Genomic DNA, 19,129 nt, shown 5'->3' with positions numbered 1-19,129 from the left:
AAGAAAGAGTTGCTATTTAAAGGACCATGACATGTATGAAGAAGACTCAATGATTACAATAAAAAGGGCCCAAACCCTTTGAAACCAGGTTCTTTCTTTTCACATCTATATGTTCCTCCTGCCCCTCCCACCCCTCCGATAAAAAAAAAGTCTTGTATGCCCATATAGGAAAATAAAGTTTAATTTCAACTTCTGCAGCAATACAGGAAAAAGATGCCCTGACTGACATGAGAACTCAAGTAACAACTTCATTTCCTCTTCTTACAAAAATTCCCCGCAGCTCACTCCTGCACACGGAGCTGGGGAATGACTAAGTTAAGGCCCTTCCCAGAAACCTACATCTCAGAGCAAAGTATTTAATTCAGTTAATTTAGTTTTCCAGTCTAAGAACTAGCCCTAGCATTCTAGAGCTACCAGATTTTACATCCCAACTACTAAAATGATTCTTTTCAGTTCACTGGCAAATTTTGAAAAAGACATGAAAAATATTCTGGGTGGAAGGAAAGGTTTTGTTTTGATTTTGTCCATTTGAAAACTCTTTTGAATTTTATTTGATTTTTTTTAAATAAAAGAAAGGAAAGTTTGGAAAGGAAAAGGTGTTGCAAACTGAAAACTCGACATGCTTCATTTTGAAAATGGTGAAATGTTCAAGTTTTGGTGTCACCAAGTTGACTGGAAAGTCTCACCCAGCTCTCATCTCACCAGTCAAAAATGAGAATTGTGAGTTAATACTCTCCAGCAAAAAGGTCCTTGGACCAGCTCCTGTGAAGTCACTGTGAGCTGAGGGCAATCAGCATCTCCGGGCAGGCACACTGGGCCAGATTTACAAAGGGATTTAGGCACCAAAAGATACAGAGAAGTGCAAAGTGGGATTTACAAAAGCACCTGAGCAAGGTAAGTGCCGAACACCCATTGATTTCATTGAGTTTGCGTATCTGTTTAGACAAGTGTTGATCAAACGCCCACAACCATAATATTTCTTGCTTGGACTGGGATCTTCCTTAACAGATAGACAGATATTGCTTGTTAGGTGAAGTTCACCAGCCACAGAACCCAACAGCTAATCTGCCTTGTCCTCACCCTGCAGTTATAGGGAGAGGGCCACCCAGGTTGCCTTGGGCCTTGGCCACACTACCGACTCTTTAAGCCTAGGGTTGCCAATTCTGGTTGTACATATTCCTGGAGGTTTCATCCCATGACTTAACCTTTCATTAAAGATTTATCTTTAATTCCAGGAAACTCCAGGACAATCCTGGAGGGTTGGCAATCCTACCTGATCTGCTGAACATGTCCTTTGGAGAGGCCACATGCAACTCTCACTGCAGTCAATGGGGTTAAGGGTGCTCAGCACCTTACAGGATCAGACCCTTAGACAATGAATTTAAATCATTATTAAAGTGTTTTCCCTTCAGGACATGCCTCTTGCTCTCGCACCAGAGGTTTTTGTAGATAAATATTTTCCTTGTTTTTCAAGACAAAGCAATAATTAATTATTTTTTCCAGTTCTATAAAGAAAGTCAAAACAACAACATTTAATATCATACATAAACTCATTAGGGACCAAATCCTGAAGCCCTTATTCAGGCTGATCTCCCAGGGCTGCAGGAGTTGGGTTCTTAACCCTCACAACACCCCTGTGAGGTAGGTAAGTATCATTATCCTCATTTTGCAGCTGGGGAAACTGAGGCACAGAGCAGTGATGTGATTTGGTCAAGGCCACATAGTGAGTTTGGGAATAGAACTCAGGAGGTGCCTGGCAGCCAGCCCTATGGCCATTCCACTAGACCATGTGGCCAAGGCTTCCAGTAATTTAGTCTTCAAATACTAAATTAAAACCTTCCCCATGACCGTGGCACAGAAGTATGGCCAGATACATCTGTAGCTGCCTGCCACCAGCTGCTTCAGAAAGACGGAGCGAAATCATAGTGCTATTCCAGTTATAAACCAGGTGCTACAAAACGCTTTACACACAGGACCTTCATCAGACAAAATGGCTGTTGGAGCCCCGGGACCCAGTCCTACAGGGATCCATGCGTAAGGATTTCAGGACTCAGTCCACAAATAGCTTTAAATTCACTCTCTGGTTATTGCTATACTTTGATACAAGTTGGAAGCGTGTTCCTACTTAAAAGCCTGTCTTTGAGGCCTTGTCTTCACCCCAGAATTAATGAGTTAACGAGCACTCTGCTGGTAGGCACTTAAAGGGTTAATCTCGGAGGTTTAACTACACCTGGAAGTCTTGCTGCCCATTTTGATCACTTCCACGTTGTCTAATAAAGTACTTGCCCTGTTGAAACAACACATACTTCTGAGTGCAACTTGCACCAACATGAAGCTGACCATGACTCATCCTGATGCCAAGTCGTGGTCAGTCAGCCTGGTGTTAGTCAACCCGACGCTTCACTGTGCAGATTTGGGAGTGATGGCAAGGCCTCAGGGAACATTGCTGGCTCTGGACTTGGAAGGAATAGTTCTCACCGCACTGCTGAGCCCAGTCTAAATGAACCATTCCTGCATTAGCCTGCAAGTGACAGTCAGGACGCTCAGTGCAATTGCTGACGGGTGGACACTGGAGGACATTAAGGAACCGCAGCAGGCCTCAGCCTGTAGGAAGTGTCCGATGCTAATGATTTCCAAGTGCGCACTAGTTACACGGAGGTTCGATTCATTTTTTGCAGCGCAGCCTCTCTTCTATTTAATAAAGTTCAATAAAAGCTTGAGCTACATCCCCATCTTGCTTGGAGAGACACAGAGATCACAGGCATGAAACGGACGCAGCTCCTCAGACTTGGGTGCGGAAGCAGCACTTATGGCTCAGTCACGGCTAGAATGAGTTGATTTGCATTTGACCTGAAATTTAGACCTCAGAATGTTGCATTCCTCCTAACCCAGCATCTGAGGTGCTGATAAGGCTCTAGACAGGATGTGGGGCAGGAGGAAACAGTACTAGGGTTCCTTTGGGTTTTCTGGTAAATCCTTTACCGCTCACTTTCCAGCTGTGGCATTGGCCCAGGATGGGAACGTGTCCAAGCTGAACAAGGGACGTCCCCAGGTGTTGATGGCCAAAGTGATGCAGAGGACTCCAATAATGTTCATCACTATTCCACATTTAGCCTGGAGGGGAAAAACAAAACACAAAACACCAGGACAAATGAGCATAAACGCAGTGAAGAAACTTGAAGGTGTTCTTAAACCCCTCCTCCTATTAAAGCAGAGAGATAACCATTGGGCCGAATGTTCTGTGTTCTACCATAAATGGAACTGCCATGGAACATGGTGCAAACTCTTAGCTCTATAATTAGTTTGGAATCTTGAAAGACTGTCAAACAAGATCGCGTCCACTGTTGTATGGAGGGTTGGTCCCAGGGTATTAGGGAGACAAGGTGGGTGAGGTAATTTCTTGTATTGGATCAACTCGAAAGCTCGTCTCTCTTACCAACAGAAGCTGGTCCAATAAAAGCTATTGCCTCACCCACCTGGTCTGTCAAACAAGATGCATTTATTGGCTAAGGGCCAGATTCTGCCACAATGAGGCCATGGCTACACTACAGCTCAAGTTGACATGTGAATTAGCCACCTCTGCTGAGCGACATAATTTATGCCAATTTAAGCGCGGGTGTGGACAGTGCTACCTTGGCAGGAGAGCTTCTCCTGCTAACATAGCTACTGCCACTCGCAGGGGCTGGAGTAATGAAGCCGATGGGAGAGCTCTCTCCCGTTGTCTTAGAGCGGCTACACTAGAGACCTTACAGCTGCATCGGTGCAGATTAGATGCCAATCCAGCACATGGGTGGACTCCAGAGAGCCCCATTGACTTCAGTATGGCGCCACATGGTGCAGCAGTTTGCCGGCACACCATCAATTGCAGGATCCATCTTACTCATGTTGAGGAGGATGTTTTGCTATTGGCCACAATGGGCCCAGGATCAGGCCCCGGCCCCCTACTACGCTGATGCAAACCCATTGAAGACAATGAAGTTGCAGTGAGAAGTTTTACCCGATATGTATAAAAGACAAAACGACAGACTGCAGAATCAGCATCCTTGGAGCGAAGTGCCACTGGTTTTTACGTACGAGTTCCTATTGCAACGTGACCACAAAATGGGGTGGTAGCATTGGAGGCTGAGGTTGTTTACATGTGTCTATTGACAGCCAAGGGAACTTTGGAAATGCAGGACCATAAAACTAAGCTACATCCAATATATTTATGGAAGAGGGTAATGGAAGCTGAGGCAAAATGCCAGGGAATCGTCATCATCATCTTACCATGTCCAAAACCTGGAGGTGACCATAGGAAAACACTATTGCATTTGGAGGTGTTGCCACAGGTAGCATGAAAGCAAATGAGGCACTGAGAGTACAAGGGATCATGATGTACAAGGGATTGACCTCGATCGATTGCGACTGGGGGAAAAGAGAACAGACATAGTGTTAGTACTGTTCAGAAACAGAAGCAGGCAGAAGTGTCTGTGAGATCCCACAGACACAACAGGTCAGTTCATCCCCCCATATAAGTCACTTCTGAACCGTAAATTCATGATGCACTGGACTCCTCTCATAGCAAAGGACTGCTTCACTAAGCAGAAAGTTCATTCTAACCAGACCTGTGTATTGCACACTGCACATTACTGATGTAGGTCAAGGCTTCCATCCTATTTCCAGAGAGAGGGACATGGGTTAATGGGTTGAATGCAAGACTAGATGATAGGAAGTCTTCAGGTCTAATCCTGGATCTGGCACAGACTCTGTGTCCTTGGGCAAGTGATTTGGAGTGGGATTTAAAGAAGTGCTCAGCATTGGCTTAGCTCGGTTCCCACTGAAGGCAATGGGCATTTCGCCATTAACTTCAAGGGGAGTGGTTCTAGGCCAGCACTGAACTCTTCTGAAAATCCCACCCTGAAGGCCTGATTTTCAGACCTGCTGAGCACCCACCACCTTCAGCTGGAGTCATGGGAGCTCTAGGTGCTCAGCACCTTTGGAAAAAATCAGGCCCTCCAGAACTCTGTCTCAGTTCCCTATCTGTAAAATGGGGACAGCATTGTAAAAATGTAAAATAAGCACTTATTTACCTCACGGGTATTTATGAGGATTAGGGTAAAGGGTTAGGGCTAATTTTTCTTGTTCTAAGTTTTAACAGCACCTACCACAATCATAGAACTGGAAGGGACCACAAGAGGTCATCTAGTCCAGTCCCCTGCACTCATGGCAGGGCTAAGTATTATCTAGAACAGTGGTCCCCAACGCAGTGCCCGTGGATGCCATGGCACCCGCCAGAGCATCTATGTGCACCCACATACTGGCTGGCGGACAAGCATCCACCAAAATGCCGCCGAAAAGCAGTGTCACCAAGAGGCAGCGCCGCCGAAATGCAGCTGTTTTTCGGCAGCATTTCGGCAGCGACACCTCTTGACGTTGCTGCTTCTCGGCAGCATTTTGGCCTCCCTTGCAAACCTATTCCAGATCTTGACTACCCTGACAAAGTCTTTTCCTGCTATGTAACCTAAATCTTCCTTGCTGCAGATTAAGCCCATTACTTCTTGTCCTACCTTCAGTGAACATGGAGGACAATTGGTGACAGTCCTCTTAATCACAGCCCTTTACATGTATTTATCCTCAACAACCTCCCTGTGAAGTTTGGAAAGAAGGTCTGAGGTCCAGACCTTCAATTGGTATAATCTGCGTAGCTTCACAGACTTCAGTGAAGCTGCTTTAATTTATGCCAGATGAGGATCTGGTCCAAAGAGTGCCAAATTTCATTATTACTTCACTATACACTGAATCTCACTTTATATGAATTCTGTACAGGCAGGTTTCACATGGGGTATAGCAATGTTTCTCAAACTGGAGCCACCGCTTGTGTAGGGAAAGCCCTGGAAGCAGTGAGGGCTGAGGGATGTACTGGCCGGCGCTTCCAGAAGCTCCCATTGGCCTGGAGCAGCGAACCGCAGCCAGTGGGAGCTGCAATCGGCCGGACCTGTGGATGGGGCAGGTAAACAAATTAGCCCGGCCCGCCAGGGGCTTTCCCTACACAAGCGGCAGCCCCAGTTTGAGAAATACTGTGGTATAGTCTTGTTGTCCTGAAATTGCATTCAACTAAATATCTCCATAGTCACCATTTAATATCTGTTGAATTTTAAAAAGCTATTTATGCATTTGATGAATCAGTATTTCTCATGCTGGTTTTCCATTCTTATTTTACTACTGACCACCTCTTCTAAATCAAATATATACAATGACTGTCCCAGGCCCGTAACCCAGTGCAGGGTGAGCAGGGCAGCTGCCCAGGGTGCAAAGCCATGGGGGCAAAGAAATGCCAGAAACCCCCCCACATGGGGCACAAATATGGATGCTAAAATTCTTAGTTATAGCTCTGCTCTGTCCTGTTGGATCTTCTAGGTATTCTCTTCAGTTTTGTATTTACAGAGCTGCCAACACCGGGTAGGTTCCATTAACTTCTACGTTCCCACACATGGAATTTTTTCTCCTAAACACGGCTTGCTACATGGCCGGTTTATTTCACTTCACAATTCACTTTTGACTGCAGATGCAAAGTAACATTTAAAAATGATACTTGGTTCTTTTTTTCCCTCTGCATGGTATAATTTGGGGTTCTGGTCAAATTTATATCGAGTTCTTTTGTTTGATCTCTAACAACACTTTGAAAGGGTTTGTCAGAGTGACACAGGGACTTGATTATAATTACTAGGCTCACAGAACAAAACTTTTAAACATTATGCCTGTTTTGTGGGATTCTCCAGTCCCCACAACTTGTGTGTCAATTTAAGTCACTGCCAGCTAAGCAGCCTGGGTCGGGATAATTTTACTTGAAAGAAGAGACTAAAACTCTTTACAAATAAAGAAAAAACTATCTATTCACTGTGGTGCCAACCAACTCTGCTCAAAAAAGGCCGTGACCATTTTTATTCCTTTCCTTATGTGTCGTCTTAGATTTTAAAAATGTTCTGTTTTACTCAGCAGAAATGGCACAATGAACCCTATATGGATGCTCTTGTCTTCAGTGTTCTAGCAAAAGAGACAGAGATGGCTGCAGCATCCAAGGAAATGAATGAAGAGTGCTGGATCTGAACAAAGGAGAACAAAAATCTAGAGCCCTGCAGGAAGACTGTCACAGCAGAGAAAAAATAACATTTTACATGTGTACAGCATTTGTAATCCCAAGGGATCCTAACGTGTTTCACCAACTATATACATTCACGGCTCCAGGCTCCATTGCCCTACACCTTGGGTCATCATTTACACTGTGCAAAGTGGGGGTAAAATGTTAAATTCAGAATGGTGGGGCTTTACACACATTTTGTATTCACTTTGTACTGGGGTAAATGAGCACACAAGGTGCAAGGCAATGGAAAAAAACCCAAGCCCTCGGTACTAAACTTACCCCTCTCTAAGGCAGGAAAGCATTTATGAGCATGCTAAAGTCTATCTCTATTGGCTTCGATGGCACTTAAGCATATTCATATGGTTACGTACTTCACATGTGCTTAATTTTAAGCTTGTGTTTAGGGTCTATTGACTTCAGTGATGCTCCCCTGAATGAGACTAAAGAGGTGAAATGTTTTTGGTGGGCACTGCCTAGTGCATGGGGGGAATGCAAGATAGAACTTTTAACCTCCAGGCTGCTGGTTGAATACAGCTCCAGTGACCAAAAATCTTTACCAGCTGACTGGTGTTGGGTAAAACTATTTTAAATGAGTTGATGGCTCAGTCCACTTTTCAGTGGACAAGTGCCCACATCACACAAACCACCATCGCAGTTGGCATTAACTGGCCTGCTGATAGGCAATCTCAGGAGAGGGGCCAAGGAGGCTGAATTACTTTCTCATTCCGGGAGTTGGACCATCAGGGTTGATGCCCAGTAGCAGGGCAGTGCCAGGGAATTCTGCAGCGCCGCTGCCTGTTTGATACCTATCCCGTGGATAGATAAAGGACTCCAGGGCTGCAAGTCTGGCCTTTTCCCCCCAGCACTAGAGCCAGCTTTGCTATCTGATGGGTTGTTTGCTAGATGCTTTCTGGAGTAACCCTATTTGCATATAAAGTCCCTTGGCTTATGGCACTAAAGTGTGGTATTGCTCCATTTTTAAAGACTTTATCCCTTTTCCTTGATTTTTTAAGTCAATTTTCCAGATCAGCAGTGAGAAAACCCAATAAGAAAAAAAAAATCTTACCAAGGATGCAAAGACGGGTAGAAAGAGGGTGGCCGTAGCTACATTACTGGTGCATTCGGTGAAGACAGCAATAACAAGTGAAAGTATCACTGCAATGGCCCACGGTGGGACAGCATGCAATGGGGTCATCTGATCACCCAGCCATTTCGACAGACCAGAAGCCTGACAAAATCAAGAGGGGTCATTCAGTAAGACACAGAACTCTAGGCCATCCATAGTAGCTCATACTGCATGTAATGTATTGCCAGATCCAAGTACACACATGAAAACAGGCCATCGACATTAGTGGTTAGATCATTCAAGAGCAAACAAACCAGGTCATTTACAGAACAAGTAATGTGATCTTCCTTAAAAATAGTAATAAGAATAATAAAGGCGATTCCCTGCCAGTTGGAAATTAAGTCAGATTTATTCTCTCTCACTCTGGTCAGAAAGTACTTACATTTTTGCCAAGTAGAAGCTCAATACTGAGTTATACCAGAGACCAAGGAAGCCACACAACTGCAAACATTTAATTAATTGCTCAGAGGAATCATTGAAAGAATTGCTAAGGCTTCTGAAGGTACTGAATTGAATGACTGTGTTTTCCTTCATGAATACTATCAGAGATGAACTCAGTGGCTTACAAACGTTTTCTGCTATGCAGTTCGAAACCACCATACAGCACTTTGGATCCTCCAGATCCAATGTCTGGGCAACGGTCCAATCCAGGGCTTTGGTTTGGCCCATCATTTAAGAACAGCCCAGCCACAAAGTTTGGGAGATGGATGTGAACTTCCTCAAAGCTTGGCAGTTTGGGGATCTGGGGTTCTGATTCAGACCATCTCAACAGGGGTGTGTGAAACAGTTTTAATGGAGTCAGGATTCTTGCAAATCCTTGCCTATTTCTAGAGCTGAATTGAACCTTTTCTGAAGTTAGGAACATTGGATCGGAGAAGTGGTCCAGGGAGTCCTATGTCCTACCTCTGATGTTTGTCACTACCAGACCCTTCAAAGAAAGGTTCAAGAAACCCCCTTGCACAGCATTTCTCAAACTGGGGTCTGCAATAAGTGCCGCCCACCTGGAGCCCGCACCCCTCACCCCCTCCTCCACCCAAACTCCCTCTCAGAATGCGCACCCCGCACCCCCTCCCGCACCCAAACTCCCTCTCAGAGCCCACACCCCCTCCTCCACCCAAACTCCCTCTCAGAACGCGCACCCCGCACCCCCTCCCGCACCCAAACTCCCTCTCAGAGCCCACACCCCACACAACCCCCTCCACCCAAACTCCCTCTCAGGATGCGCACCCCACACCCCCTCCCACACCCAAACTCCTTCCCAGAACACACTCCCCACACCCCCTCCCACACCCAAACTCCCTCCCAGAACGCGCAGCCCGCACCCTCTCCTGCATCCAAACTCCCTCTCAGAGCCCACACCCCCTCCTCCACCCAAACTCCCTCTCAGAACGCGCACCCCGCACCCCCTCCCGCACCCAAACTCCCTCTCAGAGCCCACACCCCACACAACCCCCTCCACCCAAACTCCCTCTCAGGATGCGCACCCCACACCCCCTCCCACACCCAAACTCCCTCCCAGAACGCGCAGCCCGCACCCTCTCCTGCATCCAAACTCCCTCCTAGAGCCAACACCCCTCATTCCCTCCTGCACCCAAACTCCCTCCCAGAGCCCTCACCCCCTCATGCACCTCAACCCGCTGCCCCAGCCTGGTGAAAGTGAGTGAGGGTAGGGAAGAGTGAGAAATGGGGGGAGGCGGGATGGAGTGAGTGGGGGGGTGGGAGGAGGTGGGGCAGGAGTGGGGGTCTTGGGGCTGAGCGGGCGGGGTTGGGGTCCCCAAAAATGTAAATCAAAATGGGGGTCCTCAGGTTGCTAAAGTTTGAGAACTGCTCCCCTAGTGGCTGATTATGGAGTAACCTGCCCATAGAGAGAGTTGCTTCCTTAACCCCTTCAGTTAAGTGTTTGCTTTATGCCCTGAAGTATGAGGATTTACATCCCTTCTAAACAAACCCAAAACAGCTCTGACACTCTTAGATACATTGCTGCACTTCTGTTGTCTGGAGCAGAACTGGGTGAGACAATATACAGCGAGGAAGGCCACTCTCCTGCTATTTGCACTAAGGAAACCTCAAGGAAGATTTCCTGTCAATATTGCAGATTCTGGAGGCTCCGGTGTTTTGGAGAAGCATGAGTTAAGCACTGGAACTCCTGGAGTTCAATCCCTGAGGGTCACCCATCCTAACCGGAGAGCAATTACGCTAGTAAATAGAGAACAGGCTGAGCTGTTAAATTGTGCTTTACTGTCCAGTGCTTAATTTGTAATGAAATTTGTAATGCCGTCTCTCAAGCAATTTTTTTTACATTCATAACTGAGGCAGCAAGCCCAGAGGTGCCTGGGGCTATGAACTGCCAAGCCTAGAGGTGCCAGGGCTCAGCACTGGCACAAATTAAGCACTGGTTCAGATGCTGGTTTGGTTTGGACCTGTTACTACTAACAAGGGACCAGAAAGCAGAGCAGAAAGGTCACCCTTAGACTCAATGGCAGCTAGAGGTGAGGACATACATCGCTTCCATTGGCCAAGGCGAATCCTCCTCCTAGCAGCAGCACGATGTTCCAGGGCATCTTCCTCTGAACTACCTTCCAGTCCAGCAATGGGGCTGGGAAAAAGGGCTCTTTCATCGCTAAAAAGATAAAAGCAGAGCAACGAATGCTGTGAGGAGATGAAGACACCGACTTCGTTCAAGGCTGTACACGCAGATATGCACTTACTGTAGCCACCACCCCAGCACAAAGGAAGTGCTAGAACCCAATGACACACAGTGTATGAGATAGCCCAGGACAGGCATGCTAGTGAGAAAACTGCCCATTTCAGGTGCACAGGGATATACAAGGGTTATGGTCAAGTGCCAGCAGTAACTAAGAAGTGGGATTAGCTCCCAGGAACTGCACAAACTAAGGGCTTGTCTATACAAACACTTAGTTCGCAGCAAGCTGGAGTGTGAATCTGCCTTGCACTCACCTTTCGCACACTCACTGTCCCCAGGCTCCATGTGGACACACACTAAAAGTTCCGCAGTGCACTCTGATCTACCCCGCTTTGAAACAGGAGTAGGACTGTGTCTATTAGGGAACTTTCAGCATGCTGCAGCAGGGTCCACACAGACAGTGCGTGGCAGGCTGGCCTAGGGCAGATTTACACCCAAGTCTGCCGCATGCTCCTGGTTCCTGCAGACAAGCCCTAAGTCACAAAGGAGTGCTTCTTCCAGCACCCTCAGCTGGAGCTGAGAAATGGGTTCACCATCTCAGCACGGTGAGTTGTGATCTCACCACAGAATCATACAGCTGGACTGGCCAGGGGAAGCATCAATATTGTCAATTTCTCTTTCCATTACCTTCTGTGTTCTGTTCAGGGCTAAAGCTATTTCGACTACAGCAGTTGAATTTGGGTTTAGTGGCAGGAACTACAAACAGTAGAAGTGCAACAAAGAGAGCTACACTGGCATCAGTAACGTACCTAAAAGAAAAAGCAGAGGGCAGGTTAGAATACGGTACACCTGTGTCTCAACACATGGCATGCCTCCAGCATGTGTACTATTGTCCCAGTACATGGCATCCATCCAGCACACACCATTGTCCCAGTACATGGTAACCATAAATCCTATTTACTTTTGTCCGTACAATCTCTCTATTTGGTCTTTAAGAATGTAGCAATATTTTGTACCCTGATATTGCAGATTCTGATATCCAGACTAGCAAAACTCCACATATCCACATTTGTATCATCTTACTTAATATCACTTTGCAATTCCGTCGTGAATTGCATTGAAAGATATCAAAGTGTCTTCTCTACCACACTTCTATTAAGTAGGGAAGTATTATCATCCTCCTTGTATCCAGGGGGGGTCAAAAGTTGAATGAATGCCAGGACCAGAACCCTGCTTGGATTTAGGCCCTTTGAAAATATTTCCTTTACAGACTAAGTGGTTAAGGAGCTGAAGTCCCATTTTCAAGAGTGACTTGGGGACTAACAAGTTTAAGGGCAGGACTACACTATGGAGTTAAGTCAACCTAAGTTACACAACTCCAGCTACATGAATAATGTAGCTGGAGTTGACACAGCTTAGGTCAACTTACTGCAGTATCTAGAGTATTGCAAGTTTCTCCCATCCATTTATCTTATGCTTCTCGTTCTGGTGGAGTACCAGAGTCGGCGGTAGAGCAATCGGCAGTCGATTTAGCAAGTCTTCACTAGACCCTCTAAATCGACCCCCGGTGGCTTGATCACCACAGTGTCAATCCACGGTAAGTGTAGACAAGCCCTAAGTCTCACTAAAAGTCAGTGGGACTTAGTGTGCATCCACACTGCAGTCAGAGGTGTGACTGCAACACATGTTGTACATGGGTACTTACTCAGGCAGCTAGGCTGTGCCCAAGTCCAAGCTATTTTGGCTTCACTGCTATTGGTACCCAAGCTAGTTAGATTAAAGTTGGCTTGCATATATCTACCCATGGTGCAATCACACCTCCAATTGCAGCGTAGGCCTACCCTTCGGTTTCTAAGCTGGGAGGTCCTAAATCACTTTTGAAAATGGATTTAGGCTCCAAAGTAACTCATGTACTTTTAAAAATGTTATACTGTAGCAAATACCAAGTCCTCAAAACAACACCCAGGGCACAGATATTTAACGTTTCCTTTATATTTCAAAGAAAAGAGTCTCGCTTATGCATATATTTTATTTAGTGTAGTTGACGCATTTTTCTCTTTGTTAGTTTATGTGCAAAGATTTCAAGTGTAAAAAAAAATCCTAAACACTAGTCTCTAGAGATTGGAATTGTGAACCTCACTAGTGAGTTCTCTGAGGTAGGGGCAGCCTTTTTGTTCTACGTTTGTGCAGCACCTAGCACAGTGGAGTGACTGGGACTCCTAGGCGCTACCACAATACAAATAAATAAAAGAACAACCAACAAACAAGCAGCTGCAGGTGACCAGTCATCATCATCATCATGTCGCAGGTGAGACTGGTACATGTGGGATGAGTAAAGATACTTCTCAACAGGAAGCCAAATGAATTGAATCACTGCAGCACAGGTGGGGTGTGCCAAGAAATGCCCTTAATGGTGTTTCCCTTGAAAACTTTGGTGCAAGGTTAGGAGCATGGGAGGAAGATGGAGAAGCCTTTCAAATCACTGAGTCAATTTCCTTGTGGGTGCTGGATAGATTCTCTGCAGATGACAATACTGCATATTAAAGTGATGTTCAATCTGATCCTAACTCATAAAATTGAAGGGCTAATAGAAATGAACAAACAGCATGAATTCCTCTCACATTGGCTGTGCCAGTCATAGGACTGGTCTACACTGGGCGGGGGGGGTGTCGATGTAAGATACGCAACTTCAGCTACGGGAATACCTGAAGTCGAAGTATCTTATTCCGAGTTACCTCCCGTCTTCACCACGTGGGATCGACATCCGCAGCTCCCTGTGTCGACTCCGCTACCGCCGCTCGCTCCGGTGGAGTTCCGGAGTCGACAGGAGCGCGTTCGGGGATCTAGATGAGACGCAGTATATCGATCCCGAAAAATCGATCACTACCCGCCGATGGGAGGGTAGTCTGGACGTACCCTTAGGCTGCAGCACCCTCGCCAGCTGTGCATCTTTAGAGCAGAGATTGTCAATTATCTGGTGGTTTGGTGCTGTGCAACAAATGAGAACCAGGGGGCGGCTCTAGCTTTTTTGCCACCCCAAGCACGGCAGTCAGGCAGCCTTTGGCGGCATGCCTGCGGGAGGTCCCCAGTCCAGCGGCTTCGGTGTATCCACCACCGAATTGCCACCGAATCCACGGGACCGGCAGACCTCCTGTAGGCAAGCTGCCGAAAGCTGCCTGACTGCCGTCCTCGCAGGGACCAGCAGGGCGCCCCCTGCAGCTTGCCACCCCAGGCATGCGCTTGGAGTGCTGGTGCCTGGAACTGCCGCTGATGAGAACTAGAAATCAGACCTATCAAACAACTTCCATGTGTGACTGGAGACAGGATCTGAATGAAAGGCCCCTAAGGATCAAACGGGAGTAGAACCAAATAAAGTATTACTAAGTCAGCCAAAACACTGCAGGATTCAAACTTACTCTTCATCTTTATTGAAGAGGAAGGTGGCCCAGCCAGGAATGAAGCCTGGGTCTCTGCTAAACCACAGGAGAATCAGGAGAATGAAGAGCATCAGGACATTAAATTCAGCAAAGGAGATGGAGCCTAGTTTCCGGAGCTCTGACTTGAGCACATTGAGAGCAGCTTTCTCTTTGTCAGTTCTCTCCATCCCGCAGCCCCACATTTTCCTGAAACTTAAAATAAAAAAAAAAAAGGAAAGTTGTAAATATTTGCTTGCAAGAGAAAATTACCAGTGCCACTTGCCACATGGAGCACAGAACTATATTAGCTACTGCCTAGAATGGCTGCAGAGTGTTATAAAGTGAATACCACCTGACTTATCCTTTGCACATAGCTGCCTCTGGTTACCATCTCTTGCTGAGATGTGCGGTCTGGGGGCCAGGCACTGCACTGGGAGTCAGGAAAGCTAGATTTTTTCTTGGCTCTGCCACAGATCTACTGTGTGACCTTGGGCAAGTCACTTCACCTATCTATGCCTCTGTTTCCCCTCCCCTAGTTAGATTATAAACTCTTTGCGGTAGGGACTGTCTCTGTGTGCACAGTGCCCGGCACAATAGGACCTCAATCTCAGTTGTGGCCTCTAGGTTCTACTGGAAAACAAACACTAATTACAAAGGTGGTTGTAACAGGCACAGTTCAATCTCACCAGAGACAGTTTTACATATGTGAAGTTTCTACTAAGATACAATGCTATGTGATGTATGTCATTCCTTGTCTACACAGTACTTTTCTTCCAGATTGTAGACCTAGGCATGTACCGGATGATAAAAAGACAAACCAAGAGGGCCAGATTCACAGCTGATTTACACCTGCTGAGGATCTGTCCCATGACATTATATTTTTGTACTTACTTGAACCCCATGAATGAAAACTGGAGCCAAAACCAAGATAACATCAACATCAGAATCATATTAGGAAACGCAAATCCAAACCAGGAAGCAAAATTCAAGACGTCACCATTTTCAGGGAACAGTCTGAGGAGAGAAAACAATGGTTTTCTTACCCAGGTCAAACCATTTGAGTATATTCTCCCTTCTACATGGGCTAATTGGAATATATAAGAGCCTCAGGGCTCATCCATTGCTCACCCATAAGGGTCTGATCCAAAGCCAATTGAAGTCAGTGGAAAGGCTCCCATGGACTTCAGACTGTCCCCTAAATGCCTTGACTGAACTGCCCCCTGTTCTTTACAGAATGGTTTACATTAATTGCACACATAAGCCCATGTTGCTATTTTTCATAATTCATAGAGCTTAAGGCTACAATGGACCATTAGATCATCTAGTCTGAACACCTGCATATCATAGCCCATGACATTTCATCCCGTGACCCATTTATTGAGCCCAAATAACTTGTGTTTGTCTATTTTGGACCCATACGACATAAGCTCAGTTTAAAGACCCACAGGTGCCCTATCAAAAACTTGGGGAAATATTCTGCTTGCAACAAGTCTGCTCAATCACCTATGCTTTCAGCATTCCCTTCCCCTAACTCTGTAGAATGAAGGGGAGCTTCAAGAAGGTAGGAATTTAGGGCATGATCCTGCTTCTATTGAAACCAGTAACAAAACTTCCATTCACTTTGATGGGACCCAGGTTTGGCTCTTAGTTTCTAAAGAGTTAGGACACATTTTGAAAAACAGTCTCTAACTTTGTACCTGGAATTTTGCATTCAGTGTCCGTTGTGGATGTGACTTTATTGTCAATATCAGTTGCACATTTTCTACTGGTTCCATTTGGGCCAGATGGCATTTTTGAAACCTATTGGTCTACTGACAGCTGGGGCTACTGGTTCTCCAGCAGAAAATCAGTTAAGGACAGCAGTGGAGTCTACTGGAATTTCCCCTACAGAGACTGTAGCATTAAGATCAGGGGTTCCCAAACTATTGCATAGTCAAGACAACATCTTAGCAGAGAAAGAACATCTTGTAGATACCACCTCTCCAGGGCCGTCCTTAGGCATAGGCAGAATAGGCAGCCGCCTAGGGCACCACTAGGTCTGGGAGCACCGCTCTGCCGGGAGCCCGGACAGATGGGAAGCAGTGGAGCACGTAAGAGCAGGCTGCTGGATCCTAGAGAGAGCCGAATGCAGCACAGTCTGAGGGAGGGGATGGGCTGCTGGGGTCTCTGGGAAGGGGAGGTGGTAGGGGTTGGGGAAGGAGCTCACCTGTGAGTGTGACTCTTTCCCCTTCCCCCCCCCCCCCCGGCTGAGGTGAGGTGAGGTGAGGCAGGCTCTGCGGCTCTGGAACCAGTATCCTTTGTTGTCCCCCATAACATCCATTCTTCTCCCCCCCTTCCCCATGGAGCGCCCCCTCCTTTCTCCCTCCTCCCCAGGAGCATCCCTCTCTCTCTCCTCCCTCCCCTCCGTCAGGGCTGGGTTGGGTGAGGTGCTGGGGGGTAGGTGGGGGGGAGGCTGCCTGCCTGCTGAGGAATGAAAGTGAAAGTAACTCACTTCCTCGGCCAGGATTGGAATGTCACACAGGGCTGGGCTGGGGTTAGCCAGATGTGTGAAAAATCAGGACAGGGGGTTGGGGTAGGGTGACCAGATGTCCCTATTTTATAGGGCCAGTCCCAATTTTGGGGTCTTTTTCTTATATAGGCTCCTTTTACCCCCCACCCCGTCCTGATTTTTCACACTTGCTGTCTGGTCACTCTAGGTGGGGGTAATTGGTGCCTATATAAGACATGCCCCAAATATCGGGACTGGCCCTATAAAATCAGGACATCTGGATTTGGGCACCCTATCTGGGGAGCGCCTCTCCCCTGGGCTGGCAGCTGCCAGCGATCCATCTCATCCGGGGGGAGCTGCACAGGGCAGGATGAGCTGCTGTGGCTCCATGGGTGACCTGTCCCTGAGCTCAGATGCTGGGCTAACTTCACCATGGTCCGTAAGGCTGGTGGTGGTGCCCATTGGCGTGTGATTGGACCTGAGGGTTTGCTGCTGCTGTTGCCACTCTGCACCCCAAGAGGTGGATTTTGGGGTCTACTGCAGCTGTTGGACCAGCAGGCTGGGGGTGAGCCAAGCATGAAAGCAGTACTGTGTTGCCATTTAGATTGTCATTTAACAACTTTGTTTGCCAAAAATTCTTGCTAACAATCCTGAATCCAATTTCAATATTTTTTTTTAAAAAATCAATATCTTAGCCAAAAACAGAAAATTAAGTTGTTGACAATTATAAGTGACAGGTTTGGTTTGAGGCAGGGAGTGGGCCAGTTTTCATCAGAGAAACAAAAAATGTTGACTGACTTTCCTATAGCCTGTTACTCCTGATAAGAGCCCTCCAACAACTGTAATATGCTCATCTCCTTACTAGTGTATAAAGCAGGGGTCGGCAACCTATGGCACATGCGCCAAAGGTGGCAGGTGAGCTGATTTTTGATGGTACGCAGCGGCAGGCTGAGCGGCTCAGCCATCACTGCTCTGGGGTTCCGGCTGCTGCCCCATTGCCAGCTGGGATACCGGCCACCGGCCCCACTCAGCACCTGCTGCTGGCCTGGGGACCCCCAAGGAACCCCAGGCTGGCAGCGGGCTGAGCAGGCCGGCTGAACCACTCAACCTGCTGTCAGCCTGGGGTTCCATTCACTCAGCCGGCAGCGGGCTGAGTGGGCTGGTGGCGGGCTGAGCAGGGCCGGTGGAGGGTTGAGTGGCTCAGTCTGCTGCCAGTCTGGGGTGCCGGCAGCACTCAGCCTACTGCTACTCCGGGGTTCCGGCTGCCGGCCCCTTGCCAGTCAGGAGCCCAGCCGCCGGCCCCACTCTGCCTCCTGCCAGCCTGGGTGAGCAGAATCCCAGGCTGGTAGCGGGCTGAGGGGGGTTGGCAGCCGGGATCCTGGCTGGCAGGAGTTGGTGGTCACAACCCCAGACCAGCAGTGGGCTGAGCAGGGCCTGGGATCCTTGTCTAGGGTTCCAGCCACCAGTCCCACTCAGCCCGCTGCCGGTCTGGGGTTTCATTTACTCAGCTGGCAGCGGCCTGAGCAGGACCGGTGGCCAGGACCTCAGATAATAACAATAGTTTATTTATATAATAAAGACAGAGAGAGAGAGACCTTCTACAAACGTTAAAATGTATTACTGGCACGAGAAACCTTAAATTACAGTGAACTTGGCACACCACTTCTGAAAGGTTGCCGACCCCTGGTATAGACTGACCATATGTTGTACTAAGATTCTCCTGCATTTTTTTTTCCTGTGAGTCAGTATAGCTTTTGCCAGCCCAGAAGTTGGGCAGCCAATGTTTTACGTTTTCACAATGTTTTCTCCAACTTTCATAAAGTAAATACATAGTTAATATGAGTAAAAAAGGCCAGGGACACTTCCTTGTGAAAAATCTGTACAGCAGATCATGCTAGAGCTGTGAAAATGTCAGTTTTTGATGGAACTTTAGAGGCAGTGATTTATCATGTATTTTATCATGTGAATGTGCTGCTATTGCTAATGTCTTTCCAAACAAAAATAAGGTACAATAGGACTTCTGTAACATTTCTGTGCTACCTTAATCTAGATGAGATGATTCTGTGCTGACTTCATTTTGGTCACTTTGTGCTTTACCTAGCAGTAAAACTAGGGTTATATTTTCCCACTGTTTGGAAACCCAGCTTGTTAAACTGATTTTGCAGCCAAAAAAGCCAGAAAGATTGCTTTTAATTAAAAACAAATCTTTATTTCAATACCTCTTCATATAAATTTCCAATAAAATTTTGACAAATTAAAAAAATTATATTATTTGCATCATTCTGTCAAATCAGAATTTTTTCTATAGTGCTACTTCTTTAGTGCTAGTGCATCA

At 46.9% G+C, this 19,129-nt stretch overlaps 1 protein-coding gene across 2 annotated transcripts in view; it reads right to left on the bottom strand.

Moving 5' to 3' along the window:
- Positions 1-165: 165 nt before the first annotated feature.
- The window catches only part of SLC13A5 (solute carrier family 13 member 5), a 31,858-nt gene continuing 12,894 nt past the window's right edge, over positions 166-19,129 (bottom strand). For both annotated transcript variants that reach the window (XM_044994169.1, XM_044994170.1), the window contains 7 exons: positions 15,198-15,320; positions 14,307-14,519; positions 11,578-11,699; positions 10,748-10,866; positions 8,187-8,348; positions 4,267-4,404; positions 166-3,114 (listed from right to left, as the gene is read on the bottom strand). In XM_044994169.1, the coding sequence (XP_044850104.1) occupies positions 2,986-3,114; positions 4,267-4,404; positions 8,187-8,348; positions 10,748-10,866; positions 11,578-11,699; positions 14,307-14,519; positions 15,198-15,320 (1,006 nt within the window). In that variant the 3' untranslated portion in view covers positions 166-2,985. The remainder of the gene's footprint in view (positions 3,115-4,266; positions 4,405-8,186; positions 8,349-10,747; positions 10,867-11,577; positions 11,700-14,306; positions 14,520-15,197; positions 15,321-19,129) is intronic.

Source organism: Mauremys mutica, chromosome 19 (genome assembly GCF_020497125.1).
Source record: "Mauremys mutica isolate MM-2020 ecotype Southern chromosome 19, ASM2049712v1, whole genome shotgun sequence".
Lineage (NCBI taxonomy): Eukaryota > Metazoa > Chordata > Testudines > Geoemydidae > Mauremys > Mauremys mutica.
This window is presented reverse-complemented; position numbering and strand designations above follow the sequence as displayed.